We start from the raw sequence: 22,240 nt of genomic DNA on the forward strand, positions 1-22,240 counted from the left end.
GTCGTCTCTGCTCCTCTGGCCCCCACAGCCCCGCCCCACTTAGGCTTGCTTTGTCCGCTTACAAGGCGGATGATCGGGTTAGCCCGGCGCGCCTGCTGCCGACTTACGCCCTTCGGGGGTCAACCTGGAGGGGACTCCGGGCACAGCCTTCGCCCACGCCGCACCCCCGCACCCCCTCCGGCTTCTGAGCCACCAGGAGGCGCCCCGCAGTCTCCGCCTCTCCCCGCCGCATCCCTTCTCCTGCTTCTCCTGCGATTGGCCGGCCACCCCAAGCTCTGCACCCCTATTGGCCGCTGCCCGCGTCAGTTGCGGGCGCCGGGGCGGGCGGAGGTGACGCGCGGCGGCAGGGCTCCGGGCGGTGTCCGGCGCCGGCGGCTGCAGGCGGAGCTTCGCAAGGACCGGCGCGGGGCAGTCAGACGGCGGCGGTCTTGGGAGGTGCCAGCGAGAGGCCGAGCCTCTCCCCGACCGCCGAAGCCGCCACCGCCGGCCCTTCGCCGCGCCCCGGTCTCCCGTGCTCCCACCCTCCGCCCGCCGCGGCCCTCGGTGCGGGGCTGGCCCGATGCGTGATGGGGCTGCCGAGCGGCGCCCTGCGGCTCTCGGCGGCCGCTGCTCGCGCTGAGGAGCGTCGGTGCCGGGCTCCCCGCGCCCCCGCGCGCCGCGGCGCTTGCTGAACTGGCCGGCCCGCCCGCCCGTCCGTCTGTCCGCAGCGCGGCTGAGGTAAGGCGGGGGGCGGGGAGGGCGGCGGTGGGCGCTTCGCCGCCGGCCTGAGGAGGGGGCCGCCCGGGGGGAGGGGCGGCCGGCCCAGGGGCCGGCGGGGTCCGAGCGGGGGAAGCTCCGAGCCGGGCAGGAGCCGCGAGTACTGAGGGCGCTGCCCCACCGGGGCAACGGGTGGGGTGGGGCGGGGCGGGGTTGGGGAGCCTTGGCCTCGGGGGTGGGGGACCGTTCCCGCGAGCCCCGGGCTTGGGTCCAGCGGCCTGCCGGGTACCCCGCAGCGCCCCGCACCGGCCCTCCGCTACCCCTGAGCCGCCAGGCTCCGGCCGTGCCCAGAGGTCAGCCGAGCCGCCGCTGTCGGCCCGTTCGCCGGGCTCTCTGCGCATATTGCGGCTCTGCTCCGTCTTGAAGCTACCCTTTATTATTTCCCCCCATCCCCTCTCCCCGGTTTTGGTTGGCATCGGGGCTTCGGCTAGGAATGTGGTTGGGCCCTTTTGCCAGATGAAGGCAGGAGCGGGTATCGCGTGGGAGGGGGGAGCCGATGGCGCAAGGACTGGAGAGGAGGGGCGCGGTGGGAAGGGAGGGGGCTTGTTGGATGCTGGCCAGCCGTGGGGAGGCTGGTGTGGTCTCGGCGATAGGCAGCCCGGGATTACTCTAGCAGCCATATTGGGAGGATGATCTGACAAATCCTTTAGGAGCCAGGTCCGGTTGCTGGAAGGCACCGAGTGACAGCCCTGGCAGCTTTCAGGGTGACGGGCCGCACCACAGCCAGACTGGGGGGGTTGGGAGGTTGCTCCAGCGAGCCAGTCATTGTTCGTGCCACACAAAACATTCCGGGCCCTAAAACCAGAATGGAACTCCAAAATCACTTTTTCTCCTTGGTGAATTGCTAATTGAGGTTCCAGGGCAGAGTGCCTTCAAGATTCCATTCTTGTTGGGGTGAAATGATGGGTTTCTGTGTTCGTCTTCTATGACCAGTGCTATGGACACAGAAGGGATGACGATGCCTGACTTGTACAGAGGCAGATCTGAGGATTGCTAAGGCCAGTTTATCAGGATGGAGGCCTGGAATTAGTATGTTGTGTCGGGTGGATAGATGTTCAGAGTAGCTGAGATGCAGAGGTGAAGTAAACTGGAATATTCTGATGATGGTAGAAGCTTGCAGCAGTATTTCTGAGGCCGCAGGTTGTCATCTTTGTGGAATCTCGAGGTAGCTGAAATTAGATTGTCAACAGATCCCTTGCTCACATATCTCTTACTGTTCTAGGCAGCTGTTCTGCTGATACTGAACATGTTTTGTGTCTTAGATGGGTCTGTCTGAGCCCCATGAAAGTATGGTGATTGGATTTGAATAGCTCTTAAGAGGTGATATCATGGTGGATATTTTATATAAAGGCTGGCATTTTGTCAACTTAGCTTAGTCATAATAAAATCTTGTGTTCTCTAAGAAGCGAGGTGATGCTCCCTAATTAACTTGGTATAGCTGTTGGATTATGAGACGAGTGAAATTGGTAATGTACAGGTTAAGGATGGAATATGAAGATTGCACACATGTTGGCGTTGTAAAAAAGATCTGGATATGATCAATAAGAGTTCAGTGTGAGCCTATAAATCTGTCTTTTCCTACATCCTAGATGTGGAAAAGTCCTGGAGAATGGCATGCCCGCCTTCTTTGTGCCCTTCGCTTTCGTTCAAACTCCATTTCTTAATGAATAAATTCCTGTAACTAAAGTTGAACTGCTTAAACATTTTCAGATAAGGTTTTCTAAGAAGAGTCTTAACACTTTATTTTTTATTTTATCATTAAGTTTTCCTTTTAAAACTTGGTTGAATCAAACATGGCTTCAACAGAAATTAGTGGTTTTTGCATTGTGTTAACATGCGAGAAATACAGAATGTCTGTTTTTAAATTCCATGCCCCAATTAAGAAATATTTCTAAGATTTGAATTTTGACATTGACTTTATTAGTAGAAAAGATCTGAAGAATTGTGGTTAAACATAATTTCAGCATTTGGTAAAATCAGACCTGATTGTGAGTCTGATTTGGAGGCAAGATTTTGTGAGTCTGTGCAGCTCTGCTCTGATGAATGTTTTTCCAAAGTTTATCCAATTAAGTACAGCTTCCAAGCAAACTTTCCTTTTCAAGACCAGATATGAATGCAGTTTTCCTTTTTTCTCTCTTTTCTCTTTCCCACTTTGAATATGTGCAGGGAATAAACTGCCAAGAAGAGTGCCAACAGAGTCTCTCCAAGGCCAAAGCTTTCTAGCTCACATCCTGCTTTGGTCTTGTCCTGGGTACAAAGTAAAGGACAACAAAGTGCCTCTGCCTTGTTTGTAAACCCCCTTCCCAGGCTGCTGATCACAGCAGGTCTTTTCCAGGAGTAAGCATATCCCTTTGGTCTTGTACACTGATGTGACGTAATTTCACAAGGCTCTGAAGGGAAAGGTATAGCATATCTACTTCATGTAGTTCTCTTTAAAAGATGGCCTTGTTGGTACAGATACTGGTGAATTTCTGGAGTTCATAAAAGAGTGTGAATAAATACATATTTAGAACTTTTTTTTCGTGCAGCTCATCAGTAGAAGATAAATGAAACAGATGTGACTGTAATAGCAAAAACCTGCCAAGGGTTCTTTGGACTTCTGAGTTGGACTTTTCGATTAATGGCCCAGTAATTCGTTTATGCTCACTTCTACGACATTCATTACCAGTTAATTAAGAGTGTGTGTAGAGATTTAGTTCTTTACTCTCAAGGAAGTTTCACTTTACCATGTGCCTATGGATATGGTAAGATCAAGTTAACTCCAACTCCTTTCTGTTGTAGTACAGTTTAGTGTATTGCTGCCCTTGCCATGGTGGTTTCAATGATTTTCAGTCAGAGCCTCTTCCCTCTGTGTATTGCCATATAATACTTAACTATCTAATACTCGATTGGTACTTTTGTTATTGTTTTGTAGTGGTTTGTATATATGTTTTAAGTCACAAGATTGTAAATGTCTGATAGATTTTAGAATTTTTTTACATATGATATCACATTTTTTACGCCAAAGTGTATCATTCAACAACACCTTCACCTACCATTGCTCTGTTTGACGACTTGGCTTACTTCTCCCTTCCATCCGAATTTCTGACATCATCCTGGCAGACGTCCGTGACTGTATAAACAACCACAACAATAATGATAAAATAGCTAACTCATATTGAGCTCTTTCTATGTGCCAGGCTCTTTTCTAACCACTTTATATTTACTCACTAACTTAATCTTTATAACAACCATATAAAATAGATACAGTTATCCCCATTTTACAGATGAAGAAACTGAAACAGAGGCTAAATGACTTCCCCAGGGTCACTAGAAGTAGTAAGTGACCACTATGCTGATCTTCCTTTATAACTACTCTTAACTTTAAAATTCCTTGACTTCAGCTCAAGCAAACGTTGGCTTCATTCTGTTCCAGTAATTCAGTATTGTGACCATATCTTCTAACATGTCATCACCTTCAGACCTTCAATTATGATAATTTACAGCTCTCACTTTAGTAGTCTCTTGCTGTGTGTTCTCCCACCTCAAGTCTTTGGTCCATTGGCCCTTTTCAGATTTTACTTCTTTGTCTTCCTTTTCTCCACTGTGATTTCTGGGTGCATTGTCTCAGCCATTTTCTTACTAGCACTTGAAGTTTTTAATTCTTCTGTATTGTTCTGCAAGACCCACCGTGCCGATGCCAGCCTTGCATCATTCCTATCATCGGTAGCCTCCCTTTTTCCTCTGTGTCATGGAGGAACCTCACACAGTGCTGGGGATGGGTACCACAGTTGATGTGTAGTTTTAGGTTTCCCCTGAGTCTGTCTTTGGTGTCTGTCAAAGCATTTCTGCTCGGTTCCCTCACCCGTTCTCCACACTGGCTTTTCAAAAATCTTGACCGTTTTAGTTAGGCCTCCTCACTGCCCCATACTTGGCATAAACCTTACCTATAGCCTCATAGGAAAGAAAAGGCGTGAATTCCCCCACTTCCCCTTCCTTTGCTTACAAACTTCTCTGCCTTCTTTTTTTTTTTTAAACATCTTTATTGGAGTATAATTGCTTTACAATGTTGCGTTAGTTTCTGCTGTATAACAAAGTGAATCAGCTATACGTATACATATATCCCCATATCTCCTCCCTCTTGCGTCTCCCTCCCACCCTCCCTACCCCACCCCTCTAGGTGGTCACAAAGCCCTGAGCTGATCTCCCTGTGCCCATAAATCTTTATAGCCTTCTGACATTGAATGAATTGATAGGTTTGATCTAATTGTTTCTTCTCTGAAGTTAAAAGCAAGTCCTGATTTTATGTTATTTTTCTGAGAAAATACATTCCTTGGATACAGCAACTCTGAATACCAACCACAGCAGTACCTGCTTCGACAATCTTGCCTGCTGTATTAGCATGAAATAATTCTGCAGGAGCCAGAACAGCCTCATTTGCTTCATCACATAATCATGTACCAAGCAGGCATCTTTTCTGAGAAAATACTGAAAACTTCTGAGGCCTTCCTTCCTACCATAATTAGAAAACAATTCAGACTACCCTCGCTCTCCATAGTGAGGTCCTTGGCTCTGCTGTCCCCCACCCCACGCCAAACGCTCACATTCTGCCTTCTTTCTACCCTCTTTCCTCCAGTCTCAAGGGAAAGGTTACTCTATCTGACTTCAGCTAACCCCTTGGCTTGTTTTGTGTATCACTGCCTTTTCTAATCTCTGGGGACTTGCTGTATTGGCTACTTTTCTTTCCCTCTTTCGCTGTTTCCCCACACACAGTTCCTTGAACACAGGAGGCGCAGTCCCACAATAGGGCCTTTGCTCTGATTCTTTCTTCCGCTTGGAACACTCTTTCCCTGAAATCTGCTTGGCTAATTCCTTTACCTCCTTCAGGTCTTTGCTTAAACCTCACTACCTCAACAGGCCTATTTTGACCTCATTTATGGCACCTGCATGGCACCCCTTCCAACCACACTCCTGAGCCCCCCGACTTTGTTGTACTTTTCCTCCTTCATAACGCTTATAATCACCGAATATTCTGTGTAATAACTTAAGTTATTATTTTAATGTCCCCTCTCCCCTACTAGAAGGAAAACTCCATGGCAAGGATGTTTATCTGTTTTGTTCACTGATTTATCCCAGACTCCTGGAACTGCCTGTTACATTGTAGGCACCTCATAAGTAGCTGCTGAATAAAGGATAGAAACATCCAAGTCTTTCGTATTAATACAATGGGGTGGGAGGAGAAAAATTCCTGCTTCATCCCCGTTCCCTCCTGGCTGTCTCTCCTGTCCTCACAGCCAGCTTCTGGAAACAGTGAGGATACTTGCATTTCCAATTCCTTGCCTCCTAATTACTCCTCAGCCCACCACAGACTAGCTGCAGTGATCCCCCCACTTCACCAACACTGCTCATGCTCTGGTTTCCAGCCCTTGTTGCTGATGCGGGGGGGTGGGGGTTGGGGGGGCACGCCTCACGCCTGTGCTGTATTGAAATTGTTGCTCACTTCACTCCCTCCTTTGTCTGCTTCTGTTTTGTGGGGCTGGTTGCAGTCTCCTGGGCCTCGTGCTTTTCTGGCCATTCACATGGCTATCATTCATTCAACACAAATTTTTGTATAACTTTTAAAGGCTTACTTTGTTTTTAAGAACTAGAATTTTGACTACATAACGTATTTTCAGTGTTAAAATAAATAGCAGATTAGGCTATTACAGGAAAGTTCTATATAGTTATAATTTATATCACTTACTGCTTTTAAAAAGGTTTTGAGCAGCTTACCACAATACTATATATACGGTGAGGCTGTTAAACATGGAGAAGAAACAAAAATGTATGTGACAGGAGGAAAAAGTAAATATACAAATTACAACAATTTGTATATGTGTAAGTTTGTATAGTGTGGTTATTGTAACTTAGTTTTGAAACTTTTGAAAGTCAAGATAAAAAGGGAAAGAGAAATTATACACTTTTCATTCTGGTAAAAGAAAGCTAATGATTTGTCAAGAGGAACTATTTTTCTGGTAATGAATTCTAAAGAAATTCTAAGAGAAAAGTGTTATAGACACCCTGATAGAAAGATATATGTACTAAGTGTTTTCAGCAGGTCTTTAAGTAAAAGGAAGAAATGTTCTTCAAAGTCCTATTTAAAAAAGTAATCCACCTGCTTTCCGCACTGAGAATACAACATTAAAATATAACTTAAAAGTCTTTTCTATGAAGGATATGACTAACGTGGTTCACGTATATAACTTTATGTAAAGATAAGTCTGAGTATCCCAGCAGAAAACTCATTATTTAATAACCCTGGTGAGAACCTGGAATACTTGTATTGTGTTGTCATCTCAATGAAAACATACCTATTAAGCTTTGGGTACTGGTTTATCATGTGGCAAGATTGACACATTGTTGACACATGGAAAAGTCTGACCTGTGTTCTTGCCCAGCTGGTGAGCTACCTACCAGGCAGGTAGGTGCGGTCACAGGCAGATTTCAGAAAGAACCTTGCCTCATACCAAACTTGGATTAAGCTTTGACTGAAACTTCCATTTCTACATCATAGCCGACCTGAGTTCATTTTAACCTGGACAATTCCAGGAGTAGCTGTTGTCATCCACTTTGACAATAGAAGAGCTTCAGTGGAATATTGGGTTTTGGGTGGCAGAGCTCCCAGTGGATCTGCTAAAAGAAAATTATAGGATGTGGCTTCAAATAGTAAAATGAATTGACTTACTAGACAGAGCTTAGTATTAACCATCCAAACAGTGAAAGATAAGAAAACAATGAAAAACTTTAGAGTGGTTTATTTTAAGCCTTAGGCCATAGGAGCTGTTGTTTCTGGATGTACTTCTTCGTTTTTGAGAATAAAAGCAGGTCACCAGTAAAAAGGAAGGTTCTTGATTTCTTAATTGCAGTGACAGGAAGACATGTGTCTAATAAATCTAAAAATTGTTTCAGGTTATTTTCTATAGTGGTTAAAACAGTTGGGGAGCCTGACTGAGCTAGTGTAATCTCATTTGAGATTGAAAATGTCCGGAAACTTCCTGTGCAGTCTGATTCTTGGCATTGGGTTAGAATGCAGAAAGAGGTTTTTCTAACATGTGATCCCTTTTGAGCTTTCACAGCTTGGCTCATGGCTGATTTTTATCCACAGAGTCAAAGACCAAGAATAGACATACATACACACACAAAATTCATACACACACAAAAATGAATTCTCACATTTTGGGGGCCATTTTGTCAGTATAGGCATGGTCAGTGACACAGAATATTGGGTCCTAAAGCCTGCTTGGTCCTCAAGGAGAGTATTAGGCCAAGAGATGCAAAACTTTAATAATAACAAGGAAATTTTCACACCCTCTCAAAACGGGCTCATTAGCTACAGATATTTATTTTGGAGTATACATTTATTCTTTCTTATAATTCATTCTTTTTTTTTTTTTGGTTATGCTGCAAGGTTTGTGGGATCTTAGTTCCCTGACCAAGGATTGAACCTGGGCCCTCGGCAGTGAAAGCACCGAGTCCTAACCACTGGACTGCCAGGAATTCCCTAATTCATTCTTTTTTTTTTTTTTGACTATTACAGAAATTTAACAAAAAAGTTCAGTAAGAAAATGTACACGATCCAATTTTCATCATAGTAAAATGTGGAGAGGAGACATGTGGAAGCAGTTGATTTCTCTGGTGAAGACAGCCATTGTTTATACTCGTTCCAAGGCTTCTAACATGATGATACTGTTTTCTCGTATTACCACCATTCCAATATTGTTCTGTTGCCTACTAGTTGCCATCTCCACACATTCATCTATCACAAGATTCATAAAGGGATCAAATCCCCTCAGTATTTCTTGGACATGTCTGCCACCATTTAATTTCAATGATAACTTCTTGTCCATAAATTTCTTCAAGTCTGGAGGGTGAGCTTTGCTCATGATGTCTACTCGACGAGCTCAAAGATGCCTCCAAACGGAATTCGAGTTGTCCCTCACCCCTAATTCATTCTTTAAAATGTAATTCACTAGAAAAGATTATCTTTTAAATAGACTGCTTGTTGATATTGTAAATTTGCGGGGATATAGCAAATTGTGTGAATGTTGAATTTAAAAGACTGAATTTCTTGGTTAAATTATGTTTTCAGTTGTGACAGACATGTACTGAATAAAGTATCAATGTATGAGAGTTAAGTAAACTACTGACTGCAACGTAGGGCAGAATGAAATAAGTAGAAAAATGAGGAATCAACACAACATTTTTAGGGAGCAAAGAGAAAGAAGGTATGACTTTTAGCTTAGAAAGGGGGATGTTAAGGAACGTATGACTTAATGCTTCCTGCTTCATGGTGACAGTTGACCTTGTCCTCAAAAGATACGGACTTGTAGGGGCTTCCCTGGTGGCGCAGTGGTTGAGAGTCCGCCTGCCGATGCAGGGGACACGGGTTCGTGCCCCGGTCCGGGAAGATCCCACATGCCGTGGAGCGGCTGGGCCCGTGAGCCATGGCCGCTGAGCCTGCGCGTCCGGAGCCTGTGCTCCGCAATGGGAGAGGCCACAACAGTGAGAGGCCCACGTACCGCAAAAAAAAAAAGAAAAGATATGGACTTGTAATAGGTTAAAAGGGAGAGTGAGCTTCCAAGCATCACATGCTTGGTGTAGTAAGAGGTGCTTGGTGGAGAAGGCTTAAAGTTGGGCAGTGAAAACAGACTGGGGAAGGAGGTTGGATTGTGGAGGCTCATGAATTTTTAGGTTGTGTTCTGAGGCCATGGAAACCAACTGAATGCTTTTAAGGAGAGGGAATGACATGCATTGACCTCTGTTTTAGGAATATAACTCTGGCTGTTTTCTATAAAAAAGGGATATTACAAAACCCAACCAACCAAAAATCTAAGATTATTTCATTCTTGTTTTTTCACTTTGCTGAGAAGTCATTTAGTCTTCTCCTTAGGCTCCTAATAATCCAGAGTGCCTCTGAGGGCAAGAGAGAATTGCACAAGGTCAAAGTTAAGCAATTGTGCAAAAATTTAGAAAAATTCAAATGAATTAGATCTAAATGTTTTATTATCCCTTTACTGTTAGTGAAGGCTTCTGGAATTTTTGCTCCATTCCATTTTCCTAATGCTTCTAATCGTATGTCATAAGGAAGGAAAACTGGTCAGAGGAACAGCCTAGAACTGAGGCTGTGTAAGTGATTTAGAGTATGTATGGTTACCTTTCCTACCTGCCTTTGGCTCTATGAAACTTGGAAAATGTATTATAATTTTTATTGTTTTCCTATAACTTCTTAAAAATATTCTGTAATTATTGTTTCTCACTGGAATTTAAACTTGATTTCAGATTTATATAATTGGTAATTTTTTAAAAAGATCAGGGAGTTTTGAAACTGTAATTCTTTGATGGACATCCATTATAAAAGAGATACTCTTTGTAGTTTTAGGGAAGTAACAAAGTAACACTTTCTGTAGTCCACTTAACTGTAGTTTCTTGTTACTGTATAAAATTTTAACTCACTTGTGAAGATGGTTGCAGTTTTACCACAGGACAGTTAAATCAGAAAAAAAAAATGTACTTAGGTTCAGGTTGTTTTGGGAAAGTAATTTAAAAATATACCTATCACTTACAAAGAAGAATGACTAAAAGCGTGACTAAAATTCTGTCTTGTCCTCAAGGAACTTAAAATTTACAGCAGAGATAAGGAAAACAGGGCTCCCTTGGTAGCGTAGTGGTTAAGAATCTGCCTGCCAATGCAGGGGACACGGATTCGAGCCCTGGTCCGGGAAGATCCCACATGCCACTGAGCAGCTAAGCCCGTGTGCCACAACTACTGAGCCTGCGCTCTAGAGCCTGTGAGCCACAACTACTGAGCCTGCGTGCTGCAACTACTGAAGCCCACGTGCCTAGAGCCCGTGCTCCGCAACAAGAGAAGCCACCGCAATAAGGCCATGCACCACAAAGAAGGGTAGCCCCCACTCACCACAACTAGAGAAATGCCACGTGCAGCAATGAAGACCCAACACAGCCAAAAACAAAATAAATAAAATAAATAAATTTATTTAAAAAAAAAAGAAAAACAAATAACTCATTTTGCCCTAGGTAAGGTCAATGAGTTGAGAAGTATTAAATGGAGAAGCATTTGCATTTGGTTTGCAAGGTGGGGAGAATCTATGAAAGCTTTAGAAATGAGTAGCATATGAGAAGGTCCTGGAAGAAAAGTTGGATTTTGAGAAGAACAGGAGAGGAGGAAGGGTACAGTAGGTAGAAGGAGCATTGGAGCAAAGGCACAGGGACAGAAAAACATGAGATGCTTTCAGGAAACCCTCTGGTGGGTGGTTGTTAAGGAAAGTGGATGGAAGGCAGTGTTTTGTGGGCTTGTAAAAATAGGTGGTTTGGGCTTCCCTGGTGGTGCAGTGGTTGAGAGTCCGTCTGCCGATGCAGGGGACACGGGTTCGTTCCCCGGACCAGGAGGATCCCGCCTGCCGCGGGGCGGCTGGGCCCGTGGGCCATGGCCGCTGAGCCTGTGCGTCTAGAGCCTGCGCGTTCGGAGCCTGTGCTCCGCGATGGGAGAGGCCACAACACTGAGAGGCCCGCGTACCACACACACACACAAAAATAGGTGGTTTATGTTACAGAACACATTGAGAGCCACTGGTGAGGAGTTCAGTCATTGCTTGGTAGACAGTAGAGAAACTGGACAGTGATATGAAGAGACCTGTGCGTTAGGAGTGTGAATCTGGCAGCATTGCATAGTATGGATGGAATATATGAAAATGGCAGTATTGTGTAGTATGGTTGGGGTAGGAGGAAGAAAGAGAAAAAGTGGTTAAGATGATTAACGGTCTTGGGTGAGATGTATTGAAGGTGTAAAAGGGATGGTATGGCAGTGGTAGAAATGGAGAGAGATTTTTATAGGTGGAAGCCATGTAATTTGGCAGTTGATTAGATGGATAGAGGAAACAAGCTTTTTGGCCTGTGTGGGAACAGGAAAATGGTGAGAACATTAAAAGAAATAGAAAAGAGGTGGAAGAGCTGGGGGAGGTGGAGAGATGTTTGGGCTTTGGGTGTGTTAGGTTGAATGGTATGCCAGGAGGCTAGCTGGGTAGAAGAGTGAAACAACTATTGAAAAGTATATGTGTGGGGGACTTTAAATAGTAAAGAGGTTAGTATTTCGGCTCCTAGTACTTTATATCTAAATAGTACTTTATAATCTAAAGCTTAGCAAGGAGGTTTCAGCCTTTGTTGTCGGTTTGTAAGTTAGTTAGCAGCATTGAACATTTTGGTAGGCCCCGAATAGAACACAAAAGAAGAAAGTTTTCTTTTTTTAAAATTTACATATCTACAATATTCATTAATTGTCAACATTTAAGTCTCTTTTATTACCACCCCTCTCCCCCAAATCATGCTATTTAATTGAAGAAACTGGGTGACTTGAACTGTAGATTTTTCTGTATTCTGGGTTTGGCTGATTGTATCTTCTAGGTATCATTTAAATTGTTTCTTTGCTCCCTATATGTCCTATAAACTGAGGCTTGATTCTATCAGTTTTTTTTTTTTTTTTTTAAGGGGAGTGGGATAATATTTACTAGCTGGTGCCGTGTGTTTCCTACTGCAGCACATCAGGAGGCATAGGCCACCAACGTGCCCCACTTTTAGTGATGTTAAGATTGATGATCATTTGGTTCAGATTTTGTCAGCCTAAATCATACAATATAATGTTCCCTTATCAACCAACCTTTCGTTTAAGGCTTTTTTAGTAGATAGTGATGATGCAGAGAACCTTTATGTTAGTAGGGTTGGGAATTGGTGACATTCTAATTCTGTCATTTCTTCTGCATTTATTAGTCAGACTTTTTCTGTAAAGAAGAGCTTGTCCTCGTTGTCTATTTGACTGTCCTGGAATATAGTTTATACAGGATACACAGACTGTACGCATGCTCTGTTCTTTTGTTTTATTTGCCAGTTTTCAGAATAATGAGGTTTTTGAAAGTATCGTTATGAACTCATGAATTTATATATTTAATGTTTTTCAGTCCATATGCAGTGTGTTTGTATGTATGTATGTATTTTTATGCTCCAATTATCCCATCTATGTCCAGTGGGAGCTCCTTTAAGTTGGCACTTGTGTCTTTTTGCCATGACCCCATATTAGTCTTTGATTTCTTGCTTGTGGTCATACTAAGATGTCCCAGAATCATCTTGAAATTTCTTGCCCAGACTTGAAATTAGCCACTTTTTCAAGGAACCCAAGTTCAAAGAGATTTTTGAAGGAATAGGATATTCACTTTGGGAAGCTATTAAAGAACATACAAGCTAGAATATAGTCGTGTAAAGTGATAACAGTGTTCTCACAATGTGTTTGGGACTGTAAGTGCTGTAGGAAATACCAGTGATTCCTGGAATGTTTGGGTAGTCATTTAGAAGAGTTAAGACTGGAGCTGGGCCATCAAGTAGAGGAGAAAATGAAGATTCATAGATCTGTTGTAGGGGGGAAATTGTTAGAAGGTGTGAAAGAACGTGTGTGGAATAGTAAAGGAGCTTGACTAGAATACAGAGTACCTTGACTGATCTTGTAAGTGCTGGGGAGTAAGAAAAGGTTCTTGGGTTTGGAAGTGAAATTGAAAGTCATGCTTTAGGGGGCTTCCCTGGTGGTCCAGTGATTTATAAGACTCCGCACTTCCAATGTAGGCGGCGCGGGTTCAATCCCTGGTTTGGGAACTAGGATCCTACATGCCGCGTGGCGCGGCCAAAATAAATAAGTAAAAAAAAAAAAAAAAAAAGATGTAGTCTTTAAAAAAAAAGAAAGTCATGCTTTAGAAGGGTTAATATTGCAGTAGGGTTAAGCAGTTGAGTAGAGTTCTCAGCTGGAGGTTTACAACATAATCTTTAGAAAATGAATAAAACAAAACAACCCATGCCTGGGCCCTATCTCAAAAGGGGGGTGGCTAGGCTCATTTGCTTTTCAAAAGACCCCTGTGTGATTGTTTTGTGCAAATCCTGCTCCTCTCCCCCCATTTAAGGACTATTGGATTAAATCTAAAAGCTCAAAGATTAGTTTCTTTATTGCAAGTGCCCTAGGCATGAGGTAGTAAGGACATGGATTAAGGTTAGGGCAATGGAAATGAGAGGAAGGAGGGGATAGAAGAATGGAAATTTATGTTTTAAAAGTTTTCATATGGTATTTCATTAATAATGTTAGCACTAATGAAAGGATTCAAAGAGAAGGAAGCAAAGATGACTCTAAGATTTATGGTATGGGTCCAGATAGAAATGGGAAGATTGGCAGAGGTTGCTCGTTTCGGGGAGAAGATAATGGGACATACTGAGTGTTGAGATGATGGCTGTATATTAAAGTGGACTCGGGGGGGTTGAAATGTGTTGTGTGTCTTGCTTTTTGCAAATGCTTCATTCACTCTCTTTTGGCAAAGTATTCAACTATTGACTATAGGTCATGCTGTATCGACTGGAAGGGTTAATAACTCTAAGCTTTCATTTAATAAATGTGATTAAAATAAATGTTTGATGTATTAAAAAAAGAACCATCTGTTTATTGTAAAATAAAATGTGAAACAGACTGGAAAAAACATTGCAGCAAATATAAAAAGATTAATATCAATAAATACTGTAATCATTTGAAACACAAATTAAAAAAGTCAGTAAACCAGGTAGAGGACTTGAACAGATGATTCTCACAATTGGGAAATATAATTCATTAACTCAGTCCTTCAGCAAACATGTAGTGAGCTCTTTCATCAGATACTGTTTTAAGTGCTGGCAAACAAGGTCTCTGAGCATTCTGGTGGTGGTGTGAGAGACAGACAATAGACATGGTCCAAAAAACAAGCATTTCAAATAGTGATAGTGCTGTTAGAAAATAAGATAGAGTATTTATTTTTGCCTTTTCCTGTGGAAAGAATTAGTAGTTGTTCAGCTGGAGGTTAGCATTCCTAACCTTTACTTAATTATGTGGAAAAAAATTGGACAGGTTTAAGTTCTGTTGGAGTTCCCTGGTAATTGGACCCATAAGTATTTTTCTTTCTTAGTTTTTTCTTTTGTTCAGTTCTTCTTGAAGATGTTTATGTAACGGATAGAGTACAGATTGAGATCTGTTGTTTCTTGTGGAAATTACTTATGTGGGTTATTTTCACAGAATAGTGTTCGTTTTGTTCTGTTGGGAGGGAAACTATTCCTCTAAAAAATGTTCACATTTTTCCCTGTGGCTTCATTCAAAAGTGAAATATAGTGATTTGATTCTGCCGTGAGTCAGAGGATAGAACTTGGGTCTTCTGAAACCTCTGCTTATTGTACAGGATGGTTGTAAGGGCCAAATGAGATACATATGAAAGGGTTCATAGAAGTTAAAGGAATCCCAGGATATCTATAGTTAAAGAAGCTAGCTAGAGCTTATCTTTGTCCTTTTGCTGTTTAAATATACATCATGTAACTGGATGTTTCAAACTGAAATTAAGATATAAAAAGTTCAGTGCATTTCTTTAAAGACAAGTAATAAGTTGTTTTGCAGATGGCAAGTTACTTGTGTAAGGAACCCTCTTTAACAAATAAACATTTTGGGTTTTTTTCATATATTATTGAAGACTGATCCAGAAAAACAGAGAGCAAGGAAGACGTTTGTTACTTTGCAGTTAAATTTTTTATTATTAAGTCTAGGGACTTTTTAGGCATGGTAAAGAGATAATGGAACAGGAAAACAAATCACAGTCTTTATTTTCTATCTGATAATTTACGGTTGAGAATATAAGATTTATAGGGAAGAAAAGGGATGAGGTTTTTAGAAATGGAAACAAATAGTACTAAGATAATGGCTCGTATGCTCAAGTTATCCCATGCTTTCTTTAATTCTGACTATCTTGTATGAATCATTTTTTCTTTTTTAAAGGAAACTTGAACATAATTTCATAAGAAGATTTGATTCTTTATTTCTGGACTGCATATATATAACAAGACCATCAGAATGTCGGGAGCCTCAGTGAAGGTGGCTGTCCGTGTGCGGCCCTTCAATTCTCGAGAGACCAGCAAAGAATCCAAGTGCATCATTCAGATGCAGGGCAACTCAACCAGTGAGTTCATGTTGTGTTCTATCAACTCTGTCTCATTTTCCTATCCTTCCCCCTTTTCCTGCTTGCCGTGATCAGAATAAATGAACATTTGGCTATTAACACTTTGAACTTTGCTGTTCTGAATGATCCATTGAATGTTTTTCCCCTGTGATATTTGCTGTAGCATATTTAAATATGGACTATTTATTTTCTTCTTTACAATTGAGAAGTCCCTAGAGAACTGAACGAATTTAGTTAGTGTTATTAAGTTGAAATCTTAAGGATAGTAAAGGTGTAAGCAGTGATTTTTAGTAAATGATGCTGTGAAATATACCTGTTGAGCCTCCGAGATTACTTTGCTTTCTTGATTTTAAAAGCACTTGAGCTTGCCAAGATGGTCTTCACACTTACTCTGCTTCCTTACAATGGTTCTTTGAGTTGAACAACAGATATAGCTAAAACAGATAGTAAACTTGTAAGTTATTACTAAAAATTTTCAGTCATTGCTTCCTAGCTTGTTTCCCTATATAGTTGCTTAGGTGAAAAATGACTGAAGCTCATTTGAAGCCCCTTCAAAATAGAAGGGGTTTTTGGTACTTGAATTAGTTACTTGATATGGATCTGTAGGCAAACTATTACTTAAAATAGATGTAGGTTCTACTGTTTTAAAACCTATAACTTTGTGATGAAGCTGAATTGTTGTTCTTTCAGATAGATACAAGTTAATGTTGAGTTGTTGAGGAAACATGCTGATGTCATCTATTTGCGGGCCAGTGTTTTGTGCAGAGGATTCTCCCAGTGGGAAATAAAACTATATATATTTAAGGTCTACAGTGTGGTGCTTTGATGTGTTTATACATTGTGAAATGATTAGCAAAATCTAATATATCCATCATGTCTCATAGTTGCCTTTTATTTTGTGGTAAGAACACTTGAGATCTACTCTCTCAGCAAATTTTACATAGACAGTACATCATTATTAACCATAGTCACCATGCTGCACATTAGGTCTCCAGAACTTATCTTATAACTGAAAGTTTGTACCCTTTGATCAGAATCTCCTTTTTTCCCCCACTCCTCAGCTATCATTCTCTGTTACTGTGAGTTCGCCGTTTATTTTTTGATATAGATTCCTCATATACAACTTTGAACCTTCTGTTGCTTACATACTTTTCTGAACTTGCTAAATAGGACTCACAACATTTTATTTTTTAAAAAAAGATTGAAAAGTAGGAGTCTAAACTGCTGTACCACTGTTTGTGCTTTACATTTCTTTGTCAGTTGTGCCAGTGATTCTATGAATTATATATCCTATGAATAATTGTAAAAAGAGATGCAAAATTCAGTATTGTTCTCTAACAAATGTTTATATTCCTAAATGTCACTCATTCAAGCTATGTTATCATTTGTGTTTCATTTTAAGAATTAAGTTTTACACAGTATAACTAAAAACTTGCATGGGGCCTTGCTAAGCTTCTCTGTATCGTTCCAGTTTTAGTATAGGTGCTGCTGAAGTGAGCACACTAAAACCTGATTATTGAGCCCCTTGTTTCTTCCTGAAAAATGCATTTAACTATAACTTAGTATGGAGGCATTTTTGACTGCTGGTGTTGCCTCTAAATATGATGGTGTGTATCACAAGTTCTTCTAAAGTGCGGACGTTAGGAAATCCTGGATCAGGAGCCAGAATTGATTCCAGAAAGAAATACTTTTCTCTGTTTTGCATGTTGAACTATCCAGGAATCCCCAGTGTCATGGAGATGGATTTTCATTAATGGTTGGGGTGTTGCTACTTTCTTTATAGGGTTGGAAATCTTAAACTAAAAACTTTTAAGGAGAAAGTGAGTATTAAAAGGCCATATCCACGAATGCAAAAATCACTTTATCATATAATAAAAATAAATGGAAAATGTTTATTAGTACAAAGAATAATATTAACATTTTTTCTTGATGACAGATCATTTTAGAATGCCCACATCTTAAATGGGTTATAAGTTTATATTCATTGTCAAGGTCAAATAGCATTACGTTAATTTCACCCCAGTTTTGATTTATTTTTGTGAATAGGTAAAACATTCAGAGGGTATGAAATCCAAAATGTACAAAGAGTGTACAGTACAAACATTCCTGTCACCCCATCACGTAGTCAACCAGTTCCTCTCCCTAGAAGTAATGTGTGTTAGATTTCCTTCAAGAGATAGTTTAAACAGGATTATCTTTTTCTAAGGTAGTTTTTTTCCTTTTAATTAGTGGTAAGGTATAATAGTAACTTATTTTACAGTCTTGACTGCATTGTATATTTTATTTTTTTAAAATTAATTAATTTATTTGGTTGCACCAGGTCTTAGTTGCGGCAGGCAGGCTCCTTAGTTGTAGCTTGCTGGTTCCTTAGTTGTGGCAGGTGGGCTCCTTAGTTGTGGCTCACTGGCTCCTTAGTTGCGGCTCTCTGGCTCCTTAGTTGTGGCATGCGAACTCTTAGTTGCAGCATGCATGTGGGATCTAGTTCCCTGAGCTGGCATCGAACCCGGGTACCCCACATTGGGAGCACAGAGTCCTAACCACTGTGCCACCAGGGAAGTCCCCTGCATTGTATATTTTAAACACCTGAGTAAAACTATTCATGTTTATATCTTGTAAAAGATGTTTTTTTTTTCTTTTTGAGATTTTAACATGAGAGAATATCCATATAAGTTAATAGGATTTTATTAACAAGTATCTACTATATGTATAATGGTATGCTAAGTACTAAACCAATATAAAAAAAACTAATCTATTGACTATTCAGGAGAATAAAACTATTAGAGTGTGTAGCAAAATTAAGATTTTCTATAGTTCTGGATAGTTATGTGAAATGGATCTGGGTCTGCTTAATTTTCTGACTGCTAGTGTTTGATCATCTGGATTAAGAGCTCACTGAGATTATTGATGGCTAATAAAAAAAAATGTTAGACCTCATTGTATCTAAGATATGTGGCTCTCTTTCTGACCTTATTATTTGATTGTATAGAAAATAATGTCAGGTTAGGGGAAAAAAGTAAAATTATCCAAATGTGATATTCATTCTGAATGAAGGATTTCAGATGTCTTCACTTGTAGTAGACAGCAAACTGAAGAAGAAAATAAGATTCCTAGTTGAACATTTTCTAAGGATAGGGCCATAAATTTTGGAGTTTGGGAGGATGCTAAGTTCTATTTACTCATTCTTGTTTATTTTCCCCAAAGATCTCTCCAGAATTACTGAAAATATTTATGTCTTTTGAGGAAATATTAATGAAGAGATGCCTGGTTTTTATTAGAAGTAATTAATATGGTTAGACCAGGCCTGGGCTTATTGTACTAGTACTACGAAAACCAGTCTGTGGACCACCTTAAGCACAGTGCTGAACTACCAATGATTTTTCCATCATATTTTGTCTACAACCTTTCTAGACAGCAGGCTGAGTGGCTCTGCTCTGTCTTGCCCTATGTCTTTTTCTTCCTATTTTGAGAGTCTGCTGTAATGTGAGTCTCTAGGGATCACAGAGTTGCATGTACCTTAGGACCCTGCCCTTAAGGAGTTAAAGTTTGTGGTAGGGGAGACAAGACATACCAAAATAACCTCAATATAAAGTAAAAATGATCAAAGTGATACTTGCCATAAAAAAGGGTTTTAAAAAGTGCAGATGTGAGTTTGGCAAAGGGCACATGTAAAATTCATAGATGATCGGAGGGTGTTTCAACTTGACCTTGAGGATTAAACTAAACATCCCATATGTTTGGGGAAAGTTTCAGAATTGTAGCTTATTAGGACTTATTAGTGTTATATCTAGATTGGTACTCCTAGCCTCATCTGGCTATAACACATTGCCTCTTCGCTTAAACATTCACCAGGAGAAATTTGTGACTTTTAAAATAATATTAGCCTCCTGAAACAAAAGTCCTCATTAGATGAATCAGCCTTAGAAAAAGTAGTGTTAGTTTTCTAGCTGAATGCTTTGTCATGGTTCAGAAAGTTTGGGGTAATTTTGGTTTCTTTGAAAGGTGTTTGTTTTTGGAAAGCTAATTAGCTAATTGTATCGGAGACTTTTTCCTCTAGAATTTTTGCGTTTTCAGTTTTCTGCTGTTTTCTATTTCTGTTTACAATTTTATACGGCAGTTTTTTAGTAATTTGACTAATATGTAATCCAAATAACTTTTGAGAGATTTTAAGTGAGCCAACTTGTTATGTTTAGAAAGTATTAATGGCTTGTTTTTAAAAAATTGGGCTTAAGATTGGGATAGAGCATGGATTTTGAACCTAGAATTGTTGGAAAAACTGAAATGAACTTTCTGTAGCCACATGTGTTAGCTGCATTAAAAGACTGCTATGCTGGCAAGCTGGCCTGGACTCTGCTCACAGGGATTATGGCTGATTGCAGACGGAATGCAATGGAATGTTCCTGCCATAAGGTCTCATGAAAAAGTAGAAGAGGGTGGTGAAGAGTACTTTAGGGAATGTGCTAGATTTGAAAACTGAGTAGTGGCAGTTTTATTCAAGCCCTTTCTGGTCTCAGAGGGAGTGTTTTCTATGGCACAGACAAATGTTACTGTCTTGAGATTTGGGAGACCAGAGTGCATACAAATAGCTTTGTTTAATAATATCCCATTATATTCCAAGTTTCTCCCACTTTGGAAGCATTTTTTATTGTCTAATTACTTTAAAAAAGGAAAATGGGACAAAATTAATGCTCTGCTCACATTTATGGTTACGTTATGTGTGTAAATCTGGAGACTTTGAAACTGCATAAATTTCCCTCTGAAAAACAGTTAAGTTCTCACACATTCCTTCTGGTGATTAAATTGTGATCTTTTGCTTTGTCTTTAACCATAGGAATCAGTCTCTAATCCTTTGGTAAGTCTCCTTCATATTTTTATTAATCTTCCTTAGTTTAGGATCTTTTTTTTTTTCCCTATGCCCAGGTATTAAGTGGGATAAAAGAAATCCTGTTGTTGTTGTTTTTTCTGCTAATTGCTTACATTGTATATTTTAAAAGGCTCTTTCATTCGCACTTGTGCATTTCTAAACCAAATGCTGCACATCACAGCTGTTACAAAGAATGACTTCATGTCCATTAATGAAAATTTGGGATGGGGGAACACAGGGACAAAATGGAGTTTGGAAAGGAAGACTTTTGAAAGGAATTCTTATAAATCTGTATGTTTTTTCTAGCATAAATTAATATAGCTACATGAAAATAAATGTAAATGCATATAAACTATCTTTGTGAACATTCTGGAAAATAAGAGGGCAAGAAAAGTTACCTCCATTTTTACCTCTTTACTGCAGCCTACTGCTGCATTTTGATGGATTTTTATTGTTGTTGTTCCAATTAGGTTAAATGGTTAGCATCTGTGTAATTATGTATTTCAGTCTTTTCTTGTTAGTCTTTAGTTTTCTTCTCTCTTTAGTGTTACCTAATTCGCACTTGCATTGTAGTCTGAGTTTCTTTTACTGGCGTCTATGGTTAGACTTCTGAGTGTCTATCAATATGGGAGCCCTTTGAAATTATATGCAAAATATGTTTCATGCATATTCCTAGGGAGACGGTAATCACATTCAATATGATTTTTAAAATTCATACATATATTTTTTATTGAAGTGTAGTTGATTTACAGTGTTGTGTTACATATATATTCTTTTTCATATTCTTTATCCATCCGTCTGTTGATGGACATTTAGGTTGCTTCCATGTCTTGGCTTCAGTACATTTAAAATTTTTTTAATTTTGGCTGTGTTGGGTCTTCGTTGCTGTGTGCGGGCTTTCTCCAGTTGTGGTGAGCGGGGCCCAGTCTTGGTTGCGGTGCGCGGGCTTCTCATTGCGGTGGCTTCTCTCGTTACGGGGCATTGGCTCTAGCCTCAAGGGCTTGAGCAGTTTTGGCTCGTGGGCTCTAGAGCACAGGCTCAGTAGTTGTGGCACACGGGCTTAGTTGCTCCGCGGCATGTGGGATCTTCCCGAACCAGGGCTCGAACCCGTGTCCCCTGCATTGGCAGGTGGATTCTTAACCACTGTGCCACCAGGGTAGTCCCGGCTTCAGCACGTTTTAAAGAGAGCTCTGTCCCCAAAAAGGTTTAAGAAGTACTAGCCTAGCATGAAAATATCTGCTTAAGTCTTTTCAGGATAAGCCAGGACATGATTAGGTCAGACTAAGGTGTAAACTCCATAATACAACACCCAAAGTGCTTCACAGTGTGGCTGGAGGAGTAGGATAAGGACAGCTTTTCAGCTACTACTTCTTCACCTCGACACCATGTGCTCTAACCATAGAGATGCAATGTGCAGTTTTTTGTTTTGTTTTTTACCTACCCTTCGTTAAGATTCATTTGGTGAACTGTGTATCTCACTCATGCCCAAGTCATTCATCTCTCAGTAACCTCTACCAATGTCATGAATTTCACTGAGAGTCACTAAAACTGCTGAATGTTTTGGCATTTAAACTCCTAACAGCACTATTTT

General features: G+C 40.7%; 2 protein-coding genes across 6 annotated transcripts in view; one reads left to right on the forward strand and one right to left on the reverse strand.

Annotated features, from left to right (window-relative positions):
- Positions 1–336: 336 nt before the first annotated feature.
- KIF1B (kinesin family member 1B) overlaps positions 337–22,240 on the forward strand; it is a 148,132-nt gene continuing 126,228 nt past the window's right edge. For all 5 annotated transcript variants that reach the window (XM_079938471.1, XM_079938472.1, XM_079938474.1 and 2 more), the window contains exons 1-2: positions 337–717; positions 15,608–15,788. In XM_079938471.1, coding sequence (XP_079794597.1) covers positions 15,683–15,788 — 106 coding nt within the window. In that variant the 5' untranslated portion in view covers positions 337–717; positions 15,608–15,682. The remainder of the gene's footprint in view (positions 718–15,607; positions 15,789–22,240) is intronic.
- LOC307191846 (small nuclear ribonucleoprotein G-like) lies at positions 7,929–8,795 on the reverse strand. Its single transcript, XM_079932088.1, has one exon. It carries the CDS (start codon positions 8,655–8,657, stop codon positions 8,427–8,429), a length of 231 nt encoding a protein of 76 aa, XP_079788214.1. The 5' UTR covers positions 8,658–8,795; the 3' UTR covers positions 7,929–8,426.

This window comes from Stenella coeruleoalba (assembly GCF_951394435.1).
Source record: "Stenella coeruleoalba genome assembly, chromosome: 1".
Taxonomy (NCBI): Eukaryota; Metazoa; Chordata; class Mammalia; order Artiodactyla; family Delphinidae; genus Stenella; species Stenella coeruleoalba.